General features: G+C 36.4%; 1 protein-coding gene across 2 annotated transcripts in view; it reads right to left on the reverse strand.

Annotated features, from left to right (window-relative positions):
- Positions 1 to 17,021, reverse strand: part of PDCD4 (programmed cell death 4) — a 20,926-nt gene extending 3,905 nt beyond the window's left edge. The window contains exons 1-9 of one of the 2 annotated variants that reach the window (XM_074373643.1): positions 16,864 to 17,021; positions 12,791 to 12,897; positions 11,021 to 11,323; positions 9,396 to 9,490; positions 7,590 to 7,703; positions 5,358 to 5,579; positions 3,641 to 3,738; positions 2,656 to 2,770; positions 27 to 134 (exon numbers count right to left, since the gene is read on the reverse strand). In XM_074373643.1, the coding sequence (XP_074229744.1) occupies positions 27 to 134; positions 2,656 to 2,770; positions 3,641 to 3,738; positions 5,358 to 5,579; positions 7,590 to 7,703; positions 9,396 to 9,490; positions 11,021 to 11,323; positions 12,791 to 12,833 (1,098 nt within the window). In that variant the 5' untranslated portion in view covers positions 12,834 to 12,897; positions 16,864 to 17,021. The remainder of the gene's footprint in view (positions 1 to 26; positions 135 to 2,655; positions 2,771 to 3,640; positions 3,739 to 5,357; positions 5,580 to 7,589; positions 7,704 to 9,395; positions 9,491 to 11,020; positions 11,324 to 12,790; positions 12,898 to 16,863) is intronic. The other variant, XM_074373644.1, reaches the window with a different exon arrangement.
- Between the last annotated feature and the right edge of the window lie 4,427 nt (positions 17,022 to 21,448).

Consider the following 21,448-nt stretch of genomic DNA (forward strand, 5'->3'; position numbering starts at 1 on the left):
CCTTTGGAATGTCAAAGTAATCTTACTTCATATACAAGCTCGTGGTGAAAATGAGGTACTTCCAGTTCCTTAAGGCAATGTTCAGCTTCAGATATGTCTCCAGAGAGTAAATACTCTTTCAGCAGCATATCAATCTATTAGATTTAAAAATTGAGATGTCAGAGTTCTTGATTTTTTCTAAAATTGTGCTTTGCCAAAAGGATTTATTTACCCTCATCTCAATATATTACATGATGAACTAGGTCACAAATAGATGTCTAAGAATAGATTTGACAATGACACAATCCTAACAGAATTTCTCCATAATTAAAAAGTAAATCCTCAATTTTTAAATTGGTTAACAATCATGAAGGGAACACAGTGCTTTGGTGTGTCTCTAAGTAGACTTAAGATGTGCATGGTTTGAGTTGTGACCATAATGCTTCAATGCTCTCTGTAAAACAAGGAATCCTAAATACCACTAGAGGGCACTAACTGAAAGTCTCCAGATAAATTTTTAAAGTGGCACAAACTCATTTCCAACAGGACGATCTTAATATTGCACTGGGAGCCAAAATATGACAGATGATAATAAGGCTTTAACTAGACTTAGGTAAAGATTTCCATATAGTTTTCTTTGTTCTCTACAACTGAGGATTTGAGACCCATTTTCTAAAACACTCATCAGTAATTCAGCTTTCAGTTATAGCTAAGAGGCAAGTCTTGACCCTCCTGTTCAAATCTGCACAATAACATCTATGGCTCCAGAGAAAAGGAGGAAAGGTTTTTAGGCACAAGAACTTCAACTAGGAATGTTCTCCCCTAGACATTGCCTGTTAAAATTGCCTTTGCACCTAGCAGACACTCGATGAATGTTGGCCGACTGAATAAAATAATCTCATTATGTTCTACTTCCAACTATTACAATGGTTTTTCATAAAAAGTAAAAGTTAATCAACAGAATACATCTTGATAAATAATTCCTATTATCATGCTTTAGGAAAATAAATATTTAAAGCATGGCACTTGAATAAAGTATTTATAAGCTAAGACATTTATTATTTAAATCATATCACTTAGCTTTTTAACCTTGTTATGTTACAAAGTATTTAAATGTTTCCCATTGGGTTCCATGTATTTTTTGAGAATGAAAAATTATAAATATGTGTATATATTTATAATAGTCCTCTTTGTCTAACTCATCCTTCCATGTAAAATGAGTATGTTAACCTAAATAATGTCAACCTCAAACACATTTACTGGTAGTTTTATTTCATTTTGATCTTGACCATTTTTTTGCTAAGATAATTCACATACCATAAAATAGTTTGGCAGGTGTATTATCTTAACAACATTAAGTCTTTCGGGCCATAAACATGGGATATCTATTTATTTAGGTCTTCTTTCATTTCTTTCAATTGTTTTGCAGTTTTTTTGGTGCACAAGGCTTGCACTTCTTTTGTTAAGTTTATTCCTAGGTAATTTCATCTTTTTTATGCTATTGTACTAAAAATTATTACTAATTTCATTTTAGATCATTTATTCATTGCTAGTGTAAAGAAGAACTAGAACTGAATTTTGTATATTGATCTTGTATCCTGTAACCATGACGAATTCATTTATAAGTTAATAGTGTGGTGTTTTTATTTTTGTGTGTGAGGATTCACTTGGATTTTCTGTAAACAGATCATGTCATCTGGGAACATAGTTTTACTTCTTTTCCAATTTAGATGCCTTCTATTTCATTTTCTTGCTGAGTTGCCTTGATACCTTGACTGTTTTTATACCTTACAAAAAATTTCTAAAAACTTTTTAATTTAAAAAAATAGATTTTATAATCATGACATTAAAAACACCAATTTACATAACTTAACATACATAAAAGCAAAAATGATCAAAGCTCTAATTGTATTTTGAGCTCCTAAACAAACTTGGTATACATATCATTAAAATAGTCATTAAATATCAAATCTATAGTCACATGAAAAGATTATACTCAAAAATCAGAAGCATATGTACTATAAATCTTCTAATTTTCTTAAAAACCTACAAATAAGAAAATTAAATACTTTTTTTGGTCTCTTACTATAGAACATCACTTCACTGCCAGGAAAAAAAAAATCCAAAGATTAAATCTGGCATTAATGCAAAAAACAATTATTTTTTTCTTTTAAAGCATGCATATAGGTAGCGAACTTCCTTATAGAAATCTACCACTCTCATCTATTCTTGTGTTCATAATTCATAACTTATTATCTAAGACCATCCAGTTTCAAGTCGCTTTTATAAAAATGGACATTTATTGTAACTACAAAACAAGAAACTCTTATTTCAACAGTATTTGAAAATTTTTAAATATTAATTTAAGAAAAAGACTTCAGGTACTCCTTTAAGGTTCACATACAGCCTTCTTAAAATTATTCATGAAAGCCCTTTTAACCTAACATAGTCTTATTTTTAAGTCAGAGAAACTGAAACCATAAAAATTTAATAATTACATAATTAGTACACAATTTATAGCAAAAGAGCATAAAGCCAAATATGGAAGGATTTTCTAGTTGCAGCTATAAGAATGAACTTAATTTCTGTCCAACAAATACCAGCTAGAGGGCAGAGTTTATTTCCGTAGAAAAATACATACAAATTTTTAAGTTAAAGATAATATTCAACAGTTACCTCTTTAACAAGGTGATTAACAGACTGCTGCCCACCTCCAGAGCCCCACACACTGTCTTTGCGCTTTCCACCTTTAGACATACTCAGGAGCACAGTAGCCTTGTCCAGAGCAGCTCTACCCAAAAAAAAAGTTAACTTTGATATTTGGACATGCTTGAGGTTGACCAAATTATGGCTAAGACTGGGGAGAGGAGGAAATGCATATACACTAAAAGCTTTCACATATAACATAAAAGCAACCTAAAATTCAAGTCTCAAACTATTTTTCAAAACAAAAAGTTGGGAACGAAAAAAGAGTTGCTTCTCATATTAATATTCTCATACTCACTTATTTCCATTTCTCAGTCAACAAAAATCTAACATTGAGAACGTTTTACCTAAAACTTTTACATAGATCCATGCGTTCCCACTAGGGCAACCATTCCACTGTGACCTGAAGCAGTCCTAGAAAATTAGTATCTACACCTATGAAAACCTTAGACATAAGTAAGACCTCAGACATAAATAAGTTCAAATCTAAGGTTCCTGAAAGTTGTGAAAAATCATATAGTATAACTCAAATATCATATTTAGCTTGTAATTATACCAAAGAACAAAAGTGAAAAATATTTCCTAAAATATAAAATAAAATTGAAAATTGGGCTCCTTTGTTAATACTGTCCATCTTATAATTACAGAATACTAAAACCTGAAGGGACCTTAAAGAACATTTAAAGTCCCATCTTTTCATTTTATAAATAAAGAAACTGAAGCCAGGAGAAAGTGGCACGAGGTAGCTAACAGTTCAGCTAAAACCCAGAACTTCCACATTATGTACTGTCCTCTTTGTTATATGTCCAGAATCTCTCGATTTTGTTTTAACGGTGGAGAGTACACTCAAATAACAGCGATGTCCACAATGTCTGATTAATTCAAGTGTTATTTCAATAGAATTGTAGAATTTCCCCTATTTCAAAAGTCTAAGTAGGAAAATCAATTTACTTACCTAGCCTGTACACAATCTACAGTTCCTTTGTAACTATCAATATAGGTATTACATAAAATTCCATCTCCAACAGCTCTAGCAATAAACTGGCCCACCAACTATAATAAGGGAAAAAAAAGAGCTATATAAAAAATCTAAAATGAACCTTTATAGGACACAATTTCTAAATTCATAAACAATGAAGACTGGTTGAACTACACAGCCAATACCTAAGACATGCTGGACTATTCAAAAAACACCTATTTAAATAGCACCTACTAGTTGTGCTTGGCATACATTCCCCATCTTAACCTTCAAGTTAAGTGCCATAGGGCAGGGCTGGAGCACATCTGTTTTGCTCACTACTGAATCCCCAACACTTTGCACACTGCCTGAAACAGTGCATGATCAAAAATACTTGTTAAATCAGTGACTTAGAAGTCAAGAGAAACCTCTCTTCTGGGGAATAAAAAAACCAAAACTGGACTACAGTCTCTCAAAAAACTGATTAAAGGAATTTAACTGAGAGGGAAAATTTGTATAGAAATAGTTATCTCAAAGAATGTTCACAGCATTATTTCTTATAGAAATTGGAAACAACCTAGTGTCTAACAATAAATGTAGACAGGTGTAACAATAAATGTAAATAGGTGTAGTTAAATGTATATACCTAAGATGGTATACCACGTGGCCAGAGGGAAGTGTGTTTACCACATATGTAAGAAATGTGTAGGATTTGTAAGAAAAATCAAGTTTACAAAATAGCATAGATGGTATGATTCCACTTTTTATTAGAACAAGTGAAAAACGTAAGGATATATAAAACCACACATTGATATATACCCACAAAAAGTAGAATGGAAGATTCAACACCAAAATGTTAACAGTTAACTGATTACTTCTGCTGGCCTTTCTTCCTTTTGGCTTTTCTTTATTTTTCAAAACTTCTGTAATGAGTATGAACTTGTGCACAATATTTTTAAGTATGGGTCTTGGTATAAAAAGAAAAAGAAGTCCACATTTGAATCACAGCTCAACACCTAACACAGACTACTGCCTACCACAGGGAAGTATAACAGAAACAGCACCGAGGTTAACCTACCTGTATCTATTCCTAAATTAACGTTTAAATAAAGTGTTCCTACCTTGCTTTAAAACTTTGGTCAGGTAAATAGCAACGATTTCACACATTTTCAATTTCAAACCAGAAAGTCCTATAATAGTGTCAGTATGTATTAAACCTAATAAAAGTACAAGGCTTTGAGGACAGAATCTAAACAAAAGCATACACAGGTCATGAATTTTCTAATTATTTCCCCACAAAGCTACAAAAGGGAACAACCTTATTTACGATTATTTTTATAACAAACATTAGTCAAGCAAATTCAATCCTCAATTATAACAATTTACATTTTTTTTTAAATCCTAGCTCAAAAAACAGCCAAGCTACATATAAGAGAAAATATACAGAGAGGAAAAAAAAAAAAGACCTTAAAACTACACAGAGCATGGGAAAAGTAGGATATAAAATTACAGTGTGATGAAAATTACATTTGGGGAAAAAAAAGACGCTGAGGAAAAATAAACTAAAACGTTAGAGAACTATTTTTGTGTGGTAGGGAATATGAGCCAGGTTTTCCTCTTTCATCTACTAAAATATCCTAGGAGCATGTATTAAAGTTCTGTAATGCAAGGGTACTAGAGGGAGAGGATAAACAAGAAGAAGAATCATACAAACCTGTGGCGCTCTAGGAGTATCCAATGCCAATTCGGGTAGATCTTTCAACAATTTATCAAATGATTTTTCTACATCATTTGCGCTCATTACTGTCCCACACAGGTCAGAAAGAAGCTTAGATGTCATTTCTCTATGACTAGCTTTTCCCTCCAACGCCAAAGACACTGCCAATACTGGTACTCCACTTTTCATTTCACCAAGGTTTAAATCTCTTAGCATTTCCTATTCCAAAAAAAAAAAGGTATGTCACTGACTATAGTTCAATTTTATTTAATTTTTGAAAAAATCAAGCTTTTATCTACATATCCTTACCTTTCCCTGTTTGGAAATAACAAGAGAAGCCATCATATTTTGGGGGATAGAATACATCTTTAAATGTAATGCATATAAATTAGATACTGATCCACTTAAGTCAAGCTTTATCTCTCGGAACATCACTAAACTCAATAATGTGAATTACACCTATATACTTTATTAAACTACATAATATTGCAAAGTTTGGTGTTAAGAGTTAACTAACCCTTATATTCTGTTATTTTTAGAAATATTGTTTTGTGAGCATTTCTGGAGAAATTCATTTTACATTATCATAAGCTGTATTCTACTTTTCTTCAAAGCTTTCTCTTCACACAAGTACTTTATACTTCCATATAAAGTCTAAAATAAGATCTTAAACCACTGTTTTTAAGTAGGATTATCATTTTAAAAGCTGGGATAAAGTAAAATTTCCTCTTAAAAATATAATAGAAGTAGCTAATACTTTTGACCATTTATACTAACAGCCACCTTATTTTATATTATCTTATTTAATACTCAAAACAACTCTTTGAGAGAGGTATTATCATCATATTCACCATACCCAAAGCACAGAAAAATTAAGTATTTGCTAAGGGCATCCAGATGGAGTGACCAACTTGGAAAGTGGAATATAGGCAGGATGACCAGAAGCTAAATTCTAACTCAGTTACTTAAGAGTGTCTTCCTTTTTAATTAGCTTCTCAGAATATTTAAATCATCTATACTACTAAAAGGGTCCCAGAACTGTTTTCTCAGCCACCTAACTGGTGTCCTTGTCAGTAGTCTCTTTCCACTTCCATTTCATCTTCTTGGACTGCACTTGAACAACTCATTGACTTTAAACATGATACACCTTCCTGTAAAACCACCTTCAATCATCTTACCTGGGCAAACTCCTAACCATCCTTAGATAGCTCAGAATCACTCACTACTCTCCATTTTATGCTTCCAAAACACTCTGTTCATAGTACTACTCAGTTAATAAACACATAGTATACCACTGGTCCCATACTAGGTAGGTAAGAGGATTTCAAAGTCCCTGCCCTCAAAGGACTTAGCTAAACTCTTCCTCTATAATAGAATGTTTAACAGTGTAATAATCTATTCATGTATCATTTCCTTCACTTGACTGACTTTCCAAAGGGCAGGAATCACCTATTACAAATATCTCCACATGGTATGCACTGAACAAATATTTGTTTTATATTCAAATCCTATAAAAAAAAATCCAAAGATATTAAACCTCACAGTATCAGACAAACCAAGAAAGCCCAATCTGAATTAAAAGAATCTAAATTAATGAAGTCTTCTACAGAGATGCAATTTTATTACTCTGAATCAGTAATACTAAACTAGACTAACAATTTACCCTTTCAGATTTTATGAACAATTCATAACACAGTTAAGGTTTCCATGCAAATTATCCTTCAAAAGCACTTTCGTTCTCTTGATTTCTGTATACATTCTTTTTTCAATCTTTACATCTGTGTTCTTTCTTTTTGGGGCAGGGTACAAAAATAAATTTTATCCTAATCCTGAGCATTGAATGAATGTCAAAAAAATGGAACTAAGGCATTTTTAACTAACACCCCTGAGGTTTCAGAAGGTACACAAATGCCTTGAAATTGTTAAAATTATATTTTATAAACTACCAATTATAAAAATATGTTACAATTACAAAAATTATTAAAATATTGTGTTGTGCCATTTTTCAGAGAAGGAAATGGCACATAGCCCTCATCATCAGATCCCAAATAGGTAAGAACTGGTCTAAGTTAATAAAATTTTATTCACTTCTTAGTTAGAAATTCATTTATGCAGAAGAAAATGCTTAAACTTTTTCAGTGATCCAGATCATTCTGGATATGATGTTTTGCTTTTAATAGTATTTTCTCTCCTATATTAAATAAATTATACTTTTAACTATAAACCTACCGCAACTTCATTAGTATCTCCATGCTCAAAATATTCCTGTATGATTGGTGTTAAAGTCTTCTCAAATGCCATTTCATCCAAAGGCAAAACTACAGTTTCATAAACACAGTTCTCCTGGAAGAGGAAGAAGCGGGAGAAGAATAATATATTAAAGAACAAAATATTCAGAGAAACTGAAATTGTTTCATAATATTATATTCTAACTGTTCAGTAATCCCCATTCAGGGCAAGAAAAAGACATGCTACATGCTTTGATCACATACTACATGTTTTGATCACTTCGATAAAAACAGAATCTATGTTACTGTTCTTTTACAAAACCTGAATACGATAAACCAATATACAGATTAGAACCACTAACCACAGCAAACATATGACTTGCTCCTGATCCCCTATATATCTTCTGTTAATTTTTTTTATCTCTCCCACAAAACCAATCCTTCAGTGACCAAAAAGCTTTAAGATGGCTTCCTATCATACCTAGTATTTTCATTAAAACTTCACTTAATAAACAGCAGGAACCAAAGCCTTCATGATTAGTATTATCATAATAAAAGTCCTTATAACAAGAAGCAATGCTGTAGTGGCCAAAAATCTCTAAGGAAAAGTACTATTCAACTGAAATTCAAAAAGAATAAGATGTCCAATATCCCCCTTCTCTGCAAAAAAGCCCTGAAATATTTATATGCAAATTGTGACTGGCTTCAGTCTAACAATATACACTTTTAAGTCTTTTAAAACTATATTAAAATTAGAATATTTAGCAAAGATTCTGCAGTATTTGACTCCTACTGGTTTTAAAGTATATTTTTTCATGTTCTCTTAGAAGTATTTCCATGTCCAACTATTAAATTAGATGAATACATACCTATAAACAATACACAATAAAAACAATCTAACATATACCCTAATGATTTCCTGTCTAAAATTTTCATCACCATGTCTTATCTTATGCAAAGACAGTACTTAAAAAACATAACACAGCATCTGGAATTTGCTTCAAAATAATACAGAGGACAGCGGGGGTGGGGCAGACACAAGAGAAAGAGTAAACAGAGGTACATGATAAAACAAAATTGACCATGACATTTTAATTGAAGTTGGTAAAGTGAGAGATAAGTACAAATGGGTTCATTACACTATTCTGCTTTTGTGTAAGTTAAACTTTTTCCATTACAAAGATAAATACATATAAATTCACCACAAAATCTATTAAAAATTTACATTTTCAACACTGTCCCTAGAAAAAAGGTCTACATGTTCCAAAAATAAAATTCACCATATAGTTACCATCCTAAACTATAATATTTTAAAAGAATTTAGTTTCCATAACCCTTATGATGTTGAAAAGAATATATCCTTCTCAATTATCAGTATGATAGAAAGTATATTAACTCAACAGAATGTATTGAAAAAATGTCATCTTAGTAATCCTAAGCGAATTTGTAAAAACCTACTTTTGACTCACTTCAGAAACCAAGTGAAAATTATGCATCCATTACTATCAGTTAACTTGGTTTCCTAATCCAAAATTAAACTAACAGTCTGAAAGTACTGAGTGTATATATATGACTTAAGAGTGTGCAACATGTGTACACACATATATACACACTCATGTTACATACATACTATATATAATCACACATAAATAAAATATGTACTATATGTAACCACATATATATGATTTGACAGCTATAGACACAGAATACATGATTTGGCAAATATATGAGTAAACTATAAACATGAGGTCAAAAAAGTCTGTAAGCATTTTAAATATATATATTAATAAAAAAAAAACACTTATACCTGGTCATCATCATAGTTAGGATCTTTCACATCCACCTCCTCCACATCATACACCTGCCCAGGTGTACCCCAGACACCTTTGCCTCCAGCACCGCCTGAAAAAGTTCAGAATTGAGAAAGGAAAGAATATAAAGTAATCCATATTTCATAAATTTCAACTGAAATCTGAAATAATTCTAGATGTTCAAGTGTTAATAGCAGCTGAAAACTGTATTTTAATTTCTACAGTTTTTTTTTTGCCAGCTTAGTTATACTTTAAACCTCTTTTTATTCAGATCACTGCTTTCTCAGTAATGATTAGATTTTACATATTTTATAACCTATTTCCAAAGCATGAAGTTGAAATAGCTTACAAAGTTAAAACTAAAAAAGCAGATGCTTTAAAATAAAAGCAAAAGCAAACCAAAAAAATCATAAAAATAGCTGTATAAGGCACATGATACTACAGTTGAGCTCTAAATTTTATTTGATATTTCTTGGCAACAAAACAAAATATGTTGAGCCAGTACAACATGGCATAGAAAATTCAACAAAGGAGAGATTATTCAACAAAGACAACAGTGACCATCATCAAATGTTTTAAAGTCAAATATTTTTTAGATCTGAAAGGACACATTAAACTATATTTTACAAATAGCAATAGTTACAAATAATTAATTGCTATTTAAAGCATTAACAGAACCGATCATCATTTCTACTTCTACATACAAATTGACCAGAAGTTTAACAATTTCATCTTTCAAGTTGCTTTACTAAATAAACTTATTGAAATGTTTTTATAAGGCTCAATATCTTACATTACTTTTAAAGAACTTTACAGTATCACCGATTTTTTTTTTTGGAGGTTTTTATTTTACACCTAGAGTATAATCCTTGGCATCAGAGCAAGAAAGAATCTGGTAACTAGGTTTCATTTTGACCCAGCCAATGGTTGCAGAGCCATTCAACAAGAATAATAATTTTTGACAGGGCACAAAAACATTTTACAAGAATCCTAAGCCGTAATTTGAGACTCCCACCATTTAGAAGCTGATGAAATCTCTAAACTATATCAAAATCCTACTACAGACAGAAGCCGACAGACCCCTGTACATGTAAGTATCTACATTGCTAGTCACTACTTCAGGCACTGAAGATACAGCACTGAAACAAGATCATTCCACTTCAGTATCTGAAATAAACAGAGCAACAGAGAAAACTCAGAACCAGATCTATGAAATCATTAAAATTCTGTTCCAGATATTACTAATCAGGTTTATATTTACCATGTGTTCTTAATAATGGATATACTTAATTACATCTATTAAAACATAGGCATGATGAATTTCTGATTCTACCTCTTTCATGCAGAATTAGAGATACATAACTGTGAAAAACACTGTTGCGTATTTTGGTTGCAATAAGATAAAGCTCTGCTCAAGTAAACTAAATCTAACCAAACAAGAAAAAAGGTCAACCTAAAAAAAAAGTGGCATGGTCCTCAGATTATTACTATGTAAAAATATATACAAACCACAAAACCTTACATTATCAGTTTAAGTTTCACTCCTAGAATAAGGAACCTGCAGTACAAGAATCAGACAGTATTTTTTCCATTTGTTTCTTTGGATGTGGTATATACCAACCTTTCTTTGGTAGTCCCCTTCCTTTCCCAGATCTGGATCGCCTATCTAGCAACCTTCCCTTTGGACTGTTCGGTACAGTGACTCCACTCCTAAGGCCTTCACTTCCATTATCACTGACCGAATCGCCTCTGCCGGAGTCCCGGGATGAATTTTTTCGTAGTCGCCTTTTTGCCTTGGCATTAATTCTAGCTTCATTAATGGAGGATGCTGAAATCCAATTTCCATTTATCTCATTTTTTATTTCCTCAGTCCCAGCATTTTCTTCATCTCCAGAAAAGAGAGAGTCACTTAAATTATCAGGATCTTAAGAAGAAAATGAAGAAAATAAAATCTAAGTAATATAATCAGGGAGGGGCATCAAGAACAGAATTAGAACTAGGACTTGCTATAGTTAGAAAACAAAAAGTATAAAACTTAGAGCTATGCCGTTCAACAGAAATATAATGCAGGCCAAGTATGTAATTTTCAGTTTCCTAGTATCCACATTAAAAACTAAAGCAAGGAACTCAAATGAAATCTAAGTAAATGAAAAAAATAATAAAAATAAAAAATAAAAATAAGCAAAATTTATTTTAATATATTTTATTTAATCTAGTAGATCCATTGTATCATTTCAACATGCAATCAATTTAAAAAGTTACTGAGGATTTCATCTTCTCCCTTTCATACTAAGTCTCTCAAAATCTGGTATGTGTTTTGCACCTACAGTACATCTCAATTCAGAAAAGTCACAATTCAAGTGCTCAACAGCCATATGTGGCTACTGGACAGCATACTGGAAAGTGCAGAAAAGAAACAATTACCTATCTGTGAAATATATTCTTAAATTGTGTTATTATCATCCCCACCACATCAAAGCAGGGACACGATACCCATTTATAACCCTAAAATACAAGCACTCATATAGCTATTGATTACAGCAGCATCAAAATAATCATTAATTACTGTATAATTTTTTTCAACTATAAGTTTCTAGCACACTTTAAATCACATTTGTAAATACAAAATAACACTTTCAACTTCAAAGTGTCTGTTCAGATCAAAGAAAACTATATAACTGGACACAATCATGAATTAGAGTGATTGAAAAAATGAAGCTGTAGTGTTAAAAATAAAATATATTTAAATTATAGAAAAGAGATCTTTTCAATGTTAATTATAAAGCAAAGAATTACCTAAAATACACCAATATGAAAAGCTCTGACAATTCAGAATATTTCAAAATTCTAATTAACTCTCTACAAAGATTATTCTGAAAGCTATATACACATTTCAAGTTGTCTGAAGTTATTAAGCTTTTGAATATCTATTCTGCAAAACCATTTTACAGTAATAATGTGCTACTGAAGCATCATGAAAAAAAACAGGGAAAATACCCATAGTTAATTCATAATATATAAATTATTAGTTAGGAAAGAGATCAATGATACCAATATAGTTTATATTGTAGAAACCACTAGTGAGCTCATGTGAGAATAGTAATGAGCAGGTTCGCTATTCTTCTCCCTTCTGCACCATATAGTTTATTACAAATAGTGGAGAAAAAATGTATGAAATGTGAAAGGATGGGCAGAAAAATACAACAGTGATCAATTTCCATAAAAATAAGAATCACAAACTTGACTATAAAAACAATATGACCTCTTTCCTTATAACATGAATAAGATGGCTTTGAAAGTAAAGACAATTTTAATATCATGTTTTCACAAAATCTGGTATGGCCTGAAACTTGCTCACAATACAGTCAAGGTTCAAGATATTATCAGTTACCTGAAGGGTTTACACTTAGCATCTGCTCGTTTTCTACATCCATTGTTCTTTAATTCCACTTGCACTGATTAAATTACCAAACAGAAGTCTTCCTTTGGGATGTGTTTCTTTAAAAAGAAAAAAAAAGCTTCAACATCTTCCAAACTGATATAATTAAGGTAAATTCAATTTACTTAATCAGACTGTGAAAAAAAAAAATCACCACATAATTCCTTTTTTTTTTTTTTAAGAGTTTACTTTCAAGTAGCTTCCCTTAGTTAACATTTGGTTTCAGACTTCTTGACAAATTTATCTGTGTCAAAATTACATCAATTTCTGGACGTGCCAAAGAACCCCTTTAACTTGAAATTAAAAGATAAATTTCCTATACATGTTTACTTCAGGTTAAAGATGTATACACACATTCTAAATTTTTTAGGAGTACCAGGCCTCATAATTAATCTGATATACATAGTTCATTGGTAACGAACTATCCAATATCTATGAGAACTAATACTATAAAATGCAAATGACACAGTTTTGGTTAATCAAGGATATCATGATTGTCTTATTTTTCACACTAAAACATATCTGAAGGCAGATAAATCTGCCATTTCATCACCTAGGTATCTATAATTACTATTATAAGACTTCAAGATTGGGAGACATTTTTTTAAATTGGCATTTTCTATAATAACATTTTTATAATCTGAAAGCCAACTTTTTTTATTCTTACCTATTTAAGAAGGAAGCAAGTAGAATGATATTAGCATCTCAATATTTTAGACCTTGGTTTCAAAATGGCTTAAAAATTAATGCTGGAAGGTCGTGATGGATGAAATTAGTTACCTTTTATTTAAGCAATTAACTTAGTGATAAAAATCCACTGTCATTTGGAAAAAAAAAAAAGACTATCAAAATATATTTTCAAGAAAAACTATCACCAGAAGGTGTAACCAAATATGATTCAGAATCTCTCTGGAAATATGTTTTAAATAGTGGTTCAGAGTACTTAAGTATTTATCTGTTTAAGTCACATAGATTATATATGTCTTTCCAGGCATTCATAATCATTTCACCAGCAGTGTGCTTTTTTTAAGATATAAAGTGCACAAAGTAATGAAAATGACTAACGAACTAATTACAAAAAGCATTTTTTTTCATGTAATATAATCCACTTTCAGATATCATTTTAGAACAATGACATATGATGCCTCCTGGAACTCAAAGGGGAAACTGACTTTTAAATTCCTCAGTATATACTATTTTAACATCTTATAAGCTTTACAGCCCTTTTCTCCAGAAAAGGGTATTATTTTGTAAAACACAAGACATACCTTATGGTAAAATTATAAACTTCTTAATATGGCATAATCCTTAGGCTACTAAGATGCTATCATGGATTGCTTCAGAAGAAAACGGTGAGACCACTCTAATGCTATTCAGAATAAACAGCCATATGTGATTCTATTTAAATACCTTTCAATATCATAACTCCTACCAACTTTAGATTTAGGGGAAAACAATGAACCTTAGAAATATGTATATGGAGATACACAGAGATATATGAACAAAAATAGTTTATAAACCTAAACATTTAGGGTCCTCCACAGCTGAAAATGCCGTTTCTGTTTCAGTATATGAATCACACATTATAGGAAAGCAAAAATGTCATAGGTTATGTGTATAAGTTTTTTAAACTAGAGCTACAGTTCAAAAGTCTTTTTCATACTTGACACAAGTAAAATCTTCAAGAGAATACTTTCTGCAGAGCCTAGCTAATAAAGGAAATGATTATGTTTATAAAGCCCTTTATAATTCAAAAGAATTTTACATGCATTATTTCATGTACCTCTAACAACCCTAAAGTAGGAACTCCACTTTGCACACAACTAAACAGATTCAAGAAAGTAAGTGATCTGTCCAAAGAGATAGCTGCTAGTTGGTAGAACCAGGATTAGAACCCAGACCTTCTAAAGCTACTACTGTTTGCACAAGTTCAATACAAGATTTTAATACCCCACAGGAAGATTTTTTTTAAGGGATAATAGAGAGGAGCTTATTAAAACACAGATTCCTACTCTTGTATCAAATTTTTAAGTATTTTTAAATGCTTTTCAAATGTTAAAAATATTAAACTATTACACAAAAGACATTCAGTGAGGCAAAGAAAATTATCAGGTAATGACTACAGATAACTTCCCAAGCTTGTTTTTATTAAGTAATTATAACAACCAAAAAAGCTCCGTCTGGGTCTTCTGGTAATGATAACACATTCAAGAACTCAGTCACACTTGGTAGCAACACAGATGTTTTAAAAGAGTTTAGAGAAGGATAAAGATATTTTCCATGTTTTTACTCTCTTCAAACTAGGGAGGGTTTTTTTCCAGTTATTTAACAATCCTTAAGGTTTTTAACCCAAATTTTTTTAAATGTAAAGCAAAAACATCTAAACGCCACATCCTTCATACTAAACTATACAATTTTCAGTAAGAAAACAAATCAGACAAAATTAAGGCTGAAATTAAAGTTTTCATTTCTCCAACGTGCTTCACAGAAACATACAATCAGAAGTAATCAACTGCCAAGACATTTTCTAAAAGATAGAGCCTCACCCTCCACCCAACCCCTCAAAAAATCTATTTCCTGAAATATACCCCATAAACCACTCTGACATTTTTCTGGGGTCAAGTTTGGGCCATATGTTAACTAGGAAAGTACTTGAATTCATTCCAGGGCTACAAGCACAGCTAATTAGCAACTTAAAATTAGCTAAAAGCATTCAACTACAATGATGGAAAAAATGGGCAGCAGAGAAAATATCAAAATATCTTTTTTTTTTTTTTGCACTCCTAGCAACTATTTTTCCCTTTTCATTATTACAACAGAAAAACCAATCAAAGTATAATTCAAAGATGCCTGCTGAGACAGTAAGGAATTCAATAAACCTATAATACAGGATGGTTAAGGGCATAAATACCAAAAATTAAATTTAGAACACATCTGCAGTGGTCCCTTTTTTAAAAAGTGCATGGTGGATGCCTAAAAAGCCTCAGGTTAGCAAGAATGCCAAAAATCTAAAATTTAGCAGTGAAAATACAAGGAAAAACAGAATGTGACACACACCCTCCACAGGAAGCTGCATTTTTAATCACTTTAATCATCTACAGATATTACACAGTTGCTGGCTACGTCGTGAGCTCTCCCTAAAGCATGGGGAGATGGGCAATTTTGACGTCTGCAGAGTTCTGAAGCTTTTGAAAAAACCCCCTCCCCGTGTGCACTGCAGTACCAAACTGGCAAACGCATAAGACGTAGCCTTCGTTTTACAGAAAGGGGGCTCCCTTCCCGCCTTTGTTTTCTCTGGGAGATTTCATTTAAACAAGCGACCCTTTACACCGACCCCGGGCGCCGCGAAGTTAGCGCAGGGCCGGGGTGGCGGGCACGTGTCCGCTTCCCAGCGGCCCCTCCCGCAGAGACCGGACCCGCTTCCCCGCCGCGGGCGCAGGCCCAGACCCCCGCAACCCCCAACCCAGGCCGGCCCCCGGGAGTGACGGACCAGGGCGGCCTGGCCGGGGCTCTGAGGCGCGGGTGGAAGGCCCAGGTCTGGGAACGCGGGGCCCGGGGCCGCATCTTCAGGGGGGCCCCCAAGGTCAGGGGGCGGGGAGGGCGCACACCTTCCTCACAGGATTTTGGCCAGAAACACGCCTCCCGGCGCCCACTCCCAAAGGAAAAAGAAAACTCGGCCTTCACGGGGACGAGGAGCCCCCGCTGACGTGAGCCCCGCGCGCCCCGCCAAGCCCGGAGGGGGTCCGGGAGGGGGCGGGCCCGCGCCGCCGAGCTCCGGGCCCGGGCCCAGAAGGAGGGAACGGGGTCCGGCCCTCCGCAGCCCGGGGCGTTGGGGCGGGCGCGGTCGGCCCCGCGGAGCTCCGAGGCGGTGGCGGCGGACCCCGGCCCCGCCGGCTCGGACCTGACTGGGCCGCGGCCTCCACGACCCCTCCCCCTCCAACGAGCGGCTGCCTCCGAGGAGAGACGCGGGCTGCGTGAGCGGGCGCGTTCCTCCTGAGCTCGCGAGCCGCCCCGCCGCTACTGACCCCTCGGGCCGCCGCGGATGCCGCTGCTCGCCCAGATCCTCGGTCCACCGTTCCCGAACCCGCACCTCAGCCTCTGCAGCCTCGGCGCGTCTCTGGCCCTGCTCGCTCTGTTTGTTTTTGTTTTGTTCTACCCAGTAACACGGGGGCGACAGGGCGGCGTTTATTGGCCGAGGCGCGGGGATCGGCTGGCCAATCGTGGCGGTGGAGCGGGAGCTGCCGAGGGAAAGGGAGGGAAGTGAAACGTGGAAAGTTGGGCAGGGGCGCGGGAGGGCGCATGCGCATCTGGCTCCCGGGACTGGCGGGAGCGGGAGCGGGGGCGGGAGCGGGGGCGGGAGCGGGGGCGGGAGCGGGGGCGGGAGCGGGGGCGGGAGCGGGAGCGGGAGCGGGGGCGGGAAGCTGAGGGAGGCTGGGAGGCGCGGCTGGATGGAAGCGTGGACAAAAGGGCAGTGCCTGGGGATGCGGACCAGGCGGAGGATGCCTTGGCCCGCTGACCCATTCCCCTCACAGGGCGGTCAGCAGACTCGCCTAAAGGAAAGGCTTTCGGCTTCCTAAGGGTCCCTTTTTCAATTTCCCGACACTCCAGGTGGATACCCTTAACCTCTCCGGTTCCTTTTCCCGCTGGCCGCTGATCACTCCTTAGCTTCTACTGTGTGCAAACCCCACGCTAAGAATATTAATGCTCTCAATCCTTTGAGATAGAAATCACTCCCATTTCACAGACAAGGAAACAGACTCCAAAGCTCTTTGAAGTCCCTTTGCTAAATATGACTAGTCGACTTTCTGGGGTTCAAACTCACACATTCTCGGCTCCAGGGCTGGGGTTCTCAACCGTGGCTGTAATTTCTTTACTGAAACTTAAGCCTCCAGTGGCTGTGTTCTCCTTGGCTAGTCTTTTCCTCACATTCTTCCAATTTCCCTACCTCTTGAGGTAACGACCAGAACCTTGCACTGTCTCTATCCTCTCTGGAGAGGACTCAGCCACTATTCTGGCCAGATTTTTCTGATTGTCTGATGTGCAACACCTGAATGGTCAGTTATTCTCTCTGGAACCAAACAGTCCTCTCCCATCAGTGAGCTCCTTCTCCTGACCCACCCCTTTCTGCCCAGTCACCCTGCCTGGGGATCATCTCTAATGCTATTATTTCCTTACACACACACGCACATACACAACCTGTCGCTAGCTTCCTAGTGCCTGCCTGGAGCATCAGTACCTCAGCCGCGCATTCAAACCCCTACGGTGTGACTTCAAGACTTTCTGGCCTTGTCTCTCCACACCCCTCCCAGTCCACACACCGCCCCTAACTGGAACCCACTTGAACCACTCACTGTTCCATATGCTTCTCCAGTGCCTTGAAGTGCCTCTTCTCTTACTTCTGCTTCATGCAATCCTACCAATGCCTCATGGCTCTCCTACTTAGTCCTTCTTGAGCCTCATAACTTGAAATGATCTTCCTGTCTCCTGGTTCCTCTCAGTATTGGCTTGTTCCACGTCTAGGGACACTGATAACACTCTACCTGGCATTTTGTTTTCTGAGTCCCTGTCCTAGCTCTTCTCCCCCGTTTGACTGTCACCTTGTTGAGAGCAAGACCTGTGTCTTACTCATCTGTTATTGTTGTAGTGCTTAAGAAAATGTCTTGCACATTTATTGTACCAGTGCAATAAATACAACCTGATTTGAGTTCATAAAGAGCCTCTCAGCAGTTGGTGCTGATCCGCATCTCCTGGGTAGGGCCTTCTGGCGTGGCTGGCATCTGAATTAGCCCCATGAGTCACTTACTTTTTAAAAGCAAAACTTTCTGATCAAAACCTAGTTTTGCTTTGTTTTTGTTTTTGTTTTTGGTTTTTTTTTTTTGTTTGTTTGTTTTTGTTTTTTTTTTTTCCCCATCTCCTGCAACTGTCTCCTTTCCCTTCTCTGCCAGAGCTCCAGTATCCTCCACTGGTCACTGACTGCTGGCTCCCTTTTTTCATCCATCCCTCTCTCCACATTTTTTCTTTTCTCACTCCTTTTCAGTTCCTGGCCCTTTCCTGCTTCCTCTGACTCCATCTAGTTTCTTTCATTTACCCGTTTAACACACAAGCTCCTGTGGCACACCCAGGCTGCAATGGGCAGACACTCCAAGAACTATGAGATAACAAAAGAGTAAGATAAGTTTACCCATTTTTAAAAGCATCTAAAACAACCTCTATCTTTAAGCAAATTACCTCCAAAAGGACCTCTTATGAAGTAAAATGTTTACATTCTTTCTACCTTTTATCTCAAGGACTACCCATGATCCCTGGCATCCCAGGACCCACCTTAGGGAAGGCCCCTCTAGTTGGATGTGGTTGACCAGTTTGCAGTCAGGAAATGCAGTTCTAGTCCTAGCTCCCTCACTAACTACCTTTAAGAACTTCAGCCCCTCTTAGGACCTCTATTTTAACACTAGTAAAATTCAGAAATTGGGCTCTGATAAAAGTTCCCAGGATATTTTCCAAAGAACATGAATTTTGTGGAACTTTAGTGGCTATGACTTTTTTAAATGGGAGAGGGATGGCTCCATAATCAAATTGACTTGGAAATCCATTGTTTAAACAAAGTTAAAGCTGGTTTTCTGTTTTGTTTTGTTTTGTTGCCCCAACTCATCAGTATATTTAATAAGCTGATGTGGGGTGGGAAGCATGCACAAGGTCCTGAATTCAAGCCCCAGTTACTTCCATTAAAATAGATAGACAGACAGACAGACAGACCGACCGACAAAATGACCTTCCCATCCTCAAAATAATAATAATAATAATAAGCTGATGTGCCTTGAGAATCTGGAGAGACCAGAGTAGGAAGCTCAGTAACGCTTTCCCAATTTATTTAAACACAGAACCTAAGTAGGAGAATCAGTGTTACTTAGAAACCAGTTCAGGAAATACAGATGACAGCTGCTGTACCTTCTGTCCAGAAGTATTGAAAAATGACCACCTGTGCCTTTGCTAAACATTTTAAAAGAATGAAAAATCAAAATAAGCTGAAAGATGGAAAAGTATCCAAGCGCAAAGAATTTTTGCCCACCAAATCAATCCACAAATATTTATTGTGTGCTAATGCCATGAAAAAAATAGAGCTGATCCAGCTGTGTTCTTGGCAAAAGGCACTGTATTCTACCTCAGGGTAGGTAACATTTGAAGTGTAGAGCTGCCCAGGCTTCTGGGCTGTAATGTACCGTTATATTTCACATTAGAACTGCTCACAAACTGACTTGTTCACTTCTTAAAGCCCTGTACCTATGGGTTATGTTAATTTAGCTGTTGGATGAGAGAAAAGGAGAAAGTACTTCCCCTTAATTCATTCTATCCAGAATGATGGAATTACAACTTCCATTTTCTTTAAGAGTGACCCATGCCAGGAGCTTAGGAGATGAAGGCCACCACTGTGGCCTGGGATGAGACAGCTGTTCAGAAGTGGCAACAGAAGCTCTGTGCTGTGTGGTCAGATAGACATTATGTTCCTCGTCTTCCCTGGAACCCTCAGGTTTAAGCACTGTTGATACCTAGAGAGGCACAAGGAGTGTTTAGTTTGTTAGGGTGTATGGGGGCTGAGGGTGGAGGATGGTTTCTAGTCTTTGCCTCTTGAGACAAGTTATTGACTGTGTCCCTAATTAGCTGTGTTGCTTTGGGCGTTTCACTTCCCCTCTGAGTTGATCAAATGTCTTGATTTCTTGCACTGCAAAGGAGTTTGGCCCCAGCAGGGAACCTTGAAGGAGCTATTTCTCTTCTGACAGCCGTTGATGCTGGACAAGGCACTGAAATGACAGCCTGTGGTCCTGGTAGTGGAGGACAAGAGAAGAGGGGGGTTGCCACTGGTAGCAGGGGAGAATTCTACCAGGTGTGATCAGAGGGACTGTCACTCTCAACCCAGGGGCTTCCTCTGAATGCAAAGCTCAGATAATATCACCTTCCTCTCGCCCAAAGGCTGGTGTAGGGTTGGGAGTGCTAGTGAGTTAATGGGGTAATGTAGAAAATGCACAGAGTTTAGGCAAAGGATAAGCACCTCAAATTACTGCTATTGCCTGTGCATTTCTCTAAAGTCTTTTCGTTCTTTGGGCAAAGACCCATTTGAGAACGTGAGTTTCTTGGTAAGCACGGTTTGTGCCTTTGAATGAGATCAAGAAGGGGCCACCTCTGGGGACTGAGGGAGGCCTTAGCCCACTTCCTTCCGAAGAACTATCAGATGCTTGTCACTTGCAACAGCTTTATCTGTCTGCACTGATGTCTTGCCTCCTCGTCAGTCAAACCAAGGACTGAATTTTAGGAATTCTTGTAAGGCACTGAATTGCTCTTTAGCACAAATGGTAAAAGACATGAAACATGCTCTGAAGAAAGAGAGAACTGCATAAAGAATTCTAATATTAATGACAATCACTGACATTTGTGTTGTTCTGACACTTACTGATCACTTTCACATACGCTTTCACCCTTCCCTATGAAGTAAACAAGCAGGTATCACTCTCTCTGCTTTAAGGATAAGGAAAATGAGACGAGAAAATCACTGGTAGCCAGGGGATTTTTATACTAAAGGGAAATTTGGAGATCTCTGGTCCAAACCCTTCATTTTAC

Source organism: Camelus bactrianus, chromosome 11, assembly GCF_048773025.1.
Source record: "Camelus bactrianus isolate YW-2024 breed Bactrian camel chromosome 11, ASM4877302v1, whole genome shotgun sequence".
Classification (NCBI taxonomy): domain Eukaryota; kingdom Metazoa; phylum Chordata; class Mammalia; order Artiodactyla; family Camelidae; genus Camelus; species Camelus bactrianus.